General features: G+C 61.4%; 1 protein-coding gene across 1 annotated transcript; it reads left to right on the top strand.

The window, feature by feature from the left end:
- The first annotated feature begins 6 nt into the window (after positions 1-6).
- LOC104917384 (PHD finger protein 7-like) lies at positions 7-4,841 on the top strand. Its single transcript, XM_019611977.2, has 9 exons — positions 7-967; positions 1,288-1,379; positions 1,481-1,582; positions 1,841-1,965; positions 2,116-2,278; positions 2,370-2,476; positions 2,695-2,808; positions 2,959-3,077; positions 3,246-4,841. The coding sequence occupies exons 1-9, from the start codon at positions 916-918 to the stop codon at positions 3,863-3,865; spliced, it is 1,494 nt and encodes a 497-aa protein (XP_019467522.1). The 5' UTR covers positions 7-915; the 3' UTR covers positions 3,866-4,841.
- The last annotated feature ends 21 nt before the right edge of the window (positions 4,842-4,862 follow it).

Below are 4,862 nucleotides of genomic sequence, written 5' to 3'. Positions count from 1 at the left end.
CGACGGGCCCTGCATCTGCTCCAAGCCATGAGACAGGCCCTGCGCCAGCTGCCGACTTCGTGACAGCCCATGTAGTTCAACCAGCGAACCCAACTGTGCCAGTATCCGTAGCCCTTACTAAAAAGACCAAAATTAGGCTGTGAAAATCAGCTCCCTTAGTAAGAAAGGAAATACGTTCTAACAGGGGGATAGAAGAAGAGGATGAGAATGAAGCCGGGCCATGACAAGAACAGCAGGAGGAAGAGGCAGAACTCATAAAGGAGACGAGAACCATTCGACTCCTGAGCACGAGTGAGCTGAGAGATATGTGAAAAGACTTCAGCTGTCATGCAGGGGAGCACTCTGACACTGGGAGAACGGGGCCACAAGCCTGGACTTAGTGGGCAGCAAAGGCAGGCATCTGGGATCCCTTTCACGGGAAGGGGGCATTGACAAAGCCCTTGGAAATGAGACACGAGCCCTCATCTTATGGAGGTGACTCTCGGTAAGGGCCGAGAGGGAAAGGAGTCCCTTCAAAGAAGATCTGGTATGTTACGCAGGCAAGCGGTCCACCGTGGGGAGAGGTGTGCCTGAGGGAACCAGCTCTTCTGGAGGTGATGCGTAATATTGAAAAAAGAGGGGAGATACAGATTGGCTGTTGGCAGGCAATTGTTGACTCTGAGGGTGGGGACGCACTGGAACAGATTGCCCAGGGCTGCCGCCATCTTGCTTGGCAGCCTGGGACTCATTCCGCCCCGGAGGTGGGCGTCACAGTGATGTCACAGTGGGGACCCGTGATGTCACAGTGGCGGCGGGGAGCAGCCATTGTGACCCGCGGAGCTGGGGGCAGAGCAAAGGCTGCCGGGCTCAGAGCGTGCGTCAGTGCAGCCTGGTGAGGTGCAGAGAGAGCAGGGACTCTCCAAGTGCTCACCGTCGATGCGCAACATGTCCGATAGAAAGCGGAAGGCCCCCGACTCCGGGGAGCGAGGTGAGAGCAAAGGATCCCTGTGCGCAGCTCCCCGCCGCCGGGCACAGGGGTGCTGGGGGTCTGCCAGCGGCTGAGAGGGAAGGAAGGGGCAGGCAGGGGCGCCCCAGCTGCCGCTGGGCACAGCCCCTCTGCTCCTCAGCAAGTGGCCCAGCGTGGGCTGTGGCTGCCCGCTGCCACCGTTGGGCCTGCAGTGCCCCCTCCTCCAGCGTCGCCCCTCGGCCAGCACTGCAAGCAAAGAGCACGGCCCTGGGGACCGCCCTCAGGGACACCTGGCCCCGCAAGGTGCTCACTGCTGCTCGCCTTTGCTCTCTCCTCTCCAGTGTGCATGCTGTGTCGCCGGGCGGATGTCGACCCGAACATCTGCGGCCGCACCTTTGCCGAGAGTGACCTTTGCGTGCATGAGTTCTGCTTGGTGAGTTCCAACCCTCAAGGGCTCCTGCCAGCTTCCTGCCAGGGATGCTCCCTTCCTCTCTGTCCTAACGAGATCCTGCTCTGCTCTTTCCTCTCCCACAGCTTTTTGCCAACATATTCTTTGAAGAAAGCGACCCCTGGGAGGAAACTCTGGGCCTCCCCATTGGTACCATCAGGTGCAGAATCAAGCAGGCGGACCAGAAGGTGAGGCCGTGAATGGAGCGGTGAGCTTTGTGCCAGGAGAGGCTCACGCCAGCTTAGTCTGCACCCCAAGAAAGCAATGGCAGCCCCTCCAGCGGGCTCCAGGGCAAAGTCCTGCCATAGCAGACGAGCCTTCTCTGCCAGGCGGCTCTGCAGAGTGGGACCCAGCAGCTTCCGCAGCCTGTGCCCTGCCCAGAGGTGTGGGGCCGGCCGTGAAGGCCCTGAGCCTGCTGCTGATCGGGGCTGCCCTGTTCTTTTCAGCAATGCTTTGTCTGTGGCGAGAGAGGAGCCGCCATCAGCTGTGCAGAGAGAGGCTGTGCACGCAGCTTCCACCTGCCCTGCGCCGTGGATGGCGAATGTGTCACCCAGTTCTTTGGGCAGCACAGGTAAGGGCTGTCAGCAGCAGCCAAGCCAGGGAGGAACCCGCAGCGACAGCTGCCAGCAGCCTGCCAGAGCCGGGGCCTGGGGCTCCTGCCTGCTGCTCTGCCCTCCTCGCAGTGCTTCTCACTGTGCCCATCACTTGCGTCTTCCCCCAGGTCCTTCTGCTGCGAGCACCGCCCGCGACAGGCAGCGGAGGCAGCTCCATCCCAAGGCACCGACTGCGTCATCTGCCTGGAGCCCCTGGAGGACAGCACGTCCTACCAGACCCTGAGGTGCCCAGCGTGCAAGCACACCTGGTTCCACCGCCGCTGCATCCAGGTAGGAGCCCTCCCCTCACCCTGCGGCCACGGCCGGCGCTCAGCAGCACCAGGCCCCACTCACGCTCACGCTGCTTCTGCTTCTCCTGCAGGGGCAGGCCATGAACGCCGGCACCATGTGCTTCCAGTGCCCCATCTGTCAAGACACGGAGCAATTCCGTGCAGAAATGTCCACTCTGGGGATCCAAATCCCAGTGAGGTTGGTGTCCTTCTCCCCAGCTCTGCAGATGGGAAGGCGCGAGCGTCGGGCCTGCCCAGGGACTGTTCCTGCAGGCCTGGCCCTTTGCTGTCTCACCAGCATAGGCCTCAGCTTCACGGAGAAGCTGGAAATGGGGTTGCCTTGGATGGACAGGGATACCCTGGATCACACATGGCAGGGAACCGGGGGCTCACTGCATTCCCTCCCTTCTCTTGTAGGAGACCATCTTGGTGGGATGACAACACCTACCCATCGCTTCTACAGAGGCACGGGCGCTGCGACGTCAGCAAGTGCCTTTACCCAGGAGGCAGGGAGCAGGAAGAGGTGGATGGGTGAGTTACCTCAGCAGCCCTCTGGGCTTCTGCAGGGGATCTCAGCCTCGACACCGGATGGGGAACCAGGGCTGAGCACCGCAGATGTGCCGGCCACTGCCTGGCTTGGCTCGCTTTGTCCTCACGGCCACAACCCGTTTGCTTCCCCAGGCCCTGGCAGCTGCTCCTCTGCAGCTCCTGTGCTGCAGAAGGGACCCACCGACGATGCTCCTACCTGAGCAACAGAGTTAACAGCTGGGAGTGTGACAGCTGTGCTGGCATGGGCACCGGTAAGACGCAAACAGTTGTGGTTCCCTAGGCAGGCGCCGGGCAACGCCTGGCAGTGGCTGCTGCTCAGGGCGGTCCTGCCAGGCTCTCTCTGCCCCAGGAAGGAGGGCAGCCCGTTCCGACTCAAGGCTGCAGCTTCATCCCAATGACCTTTCTGCTTTCCTTTACAGCCTCCAGCAGCAACACGGAGCGCGCCGGACCCAGCACCAACATGGAGCGCGCCGGCCCCAGTACTTCCAGCCAAGGGGCTCTGGAGCCTCCCCGTGGCTCCCAGGGACCGGAGAACATCAGCTCCGGCCCCAGCAGCCAGGCAGCATCGGGCCCCTCACATAGATCCCAGCTGCCTGAGAACAGCCACCTGCCCAGTGAGCCCAGGACACGGCAGAGGGCAATTCGCCCATGCCTCTCTGAGGATCAGGAGGCATCTCTGCGGCGCCGAGGACACCGCGGGAGCGGCCGTACAACAGCCCCGCGCACCAACAGCAGCTCCCGCAGGTCCACCCAACAGAGGGCATCGCGGCCCTCCAGCGATTCCCCGGTGGCTGCACCCAGAAGGAGTCCCAGGCACCAGGGGACGGGCCGGGCACGAAGCCGCTCCCCGCTTCAAGATCGGGCCTCACGTTCCCAGAGCCGGCCCAGAAGAAGCCGTGGCAGCAGACAAACGCCACGCCAAGCTGCACAGAGCAGCACGCTCTGCTCAGCCACCCCAGTGACATCGAGGCCCTCGAGGGGTTCCCCGCTGCCGGGACACAGAAGACCCTCCAGGCAGCAAGGGAGGGCCCGCACATGAAGCCCTTCCGCAGCGGGATGTCAGGCTGCGACTTCCCACACAGACCCGAGCACGCCGCGGCAGCCGGTCCAGACAGCGGCGGCCAGCCTGGGCACAAAGCTGCTCCCAGGTCCATCTGCAGAACCACAATCCCCACAGCCAGACCGTCGGTCTGCACAGGAGCAGCCGGGTGCCAATGACACCTGCTCAACTTGGTCAACATCAGCCAAGACAACAAATCCCACGCTCATTTACATCAGCTTGCTCAACTTGGTCAACATCAGCCAAGACAATAAATCCCACACTCATCCACATCAGCTGCATTCTTCTCGTCTTTTCCTGGGGTGGGCAGAGTTCAGACCTCGACTGCAGGGTTGTCTTCTCCCCAGCAGAATGGCTTAGGTTGGAGGGGCCCTTAAATATCGTCCAGTTCTAATCCCCTTGCCGTGAGCATGTTCGTGCACCACCAGATCAGGGTGCCCAGGATCCCATCCAACCTGGCCTCAAATGACTCCAGCAATGGGGCATCCAGAACCCCTCAGGGCGGAACCTCGCTCTTCCAATGCCTCGCCACTCACTGACCAAACAGTTTCTTTCTAACACCTCATCTCTCTCTATCCTCTTTTAGTTTAATGCCATTCCCCCTTGTCCTATCACTATCAGACCGCATGAAAAACTCAGTCCTCCTCCAGCTTGGCAGGAGCCTTAAAAGTACCAGAAGGCTGCAACGAGGTCTCCCCAAAGCCTTCTGTTTTGAAAGCTAAATGAACCCAATTCCCTCAACCTGCCTTCTTAGGTGAGGTGCTCCAGTCCTTGTCTCATCTTCGTGGCCCTCCTCTGGACCCCCTCCCACCGCTCCACATCCCTCCTGTGCTTGGCACCCCAGGCTTGGGCGCAGTACTCCAGATGGGGCCTCGCAAGGGCACAGTAGAGAGGGACAATCACCGCCCTGCCCTGCTGGACACCTTTCTCAGGCCTTCCGGGCTGCAGGCACGCACTGCTGGCTCATGTCCAGCTT

Source organism: Meleagris gallopavo, unplaced genomic scaffold (assembly GCF_000146605.3).
Source record: "Meleagris gallopavo isolate NT-WF06-2002-E0010 breed Aviagen turkey brand Nicholas breeding stock unplaced genomic scaffold, Turkey_5.1 ChrUn_random_deg7180001687106, whole genome shotgun sequence".
NCBI lineage: Eukaryota > Metazoa > Chordata > Aves > Galliformes > Phasianidae > Meleagris > Meleagris gallopavo.
Note: the sequence above shows the minus strand (reverse complement) of the source record. Positions and strands in the feature narration are given on the sequence as shown.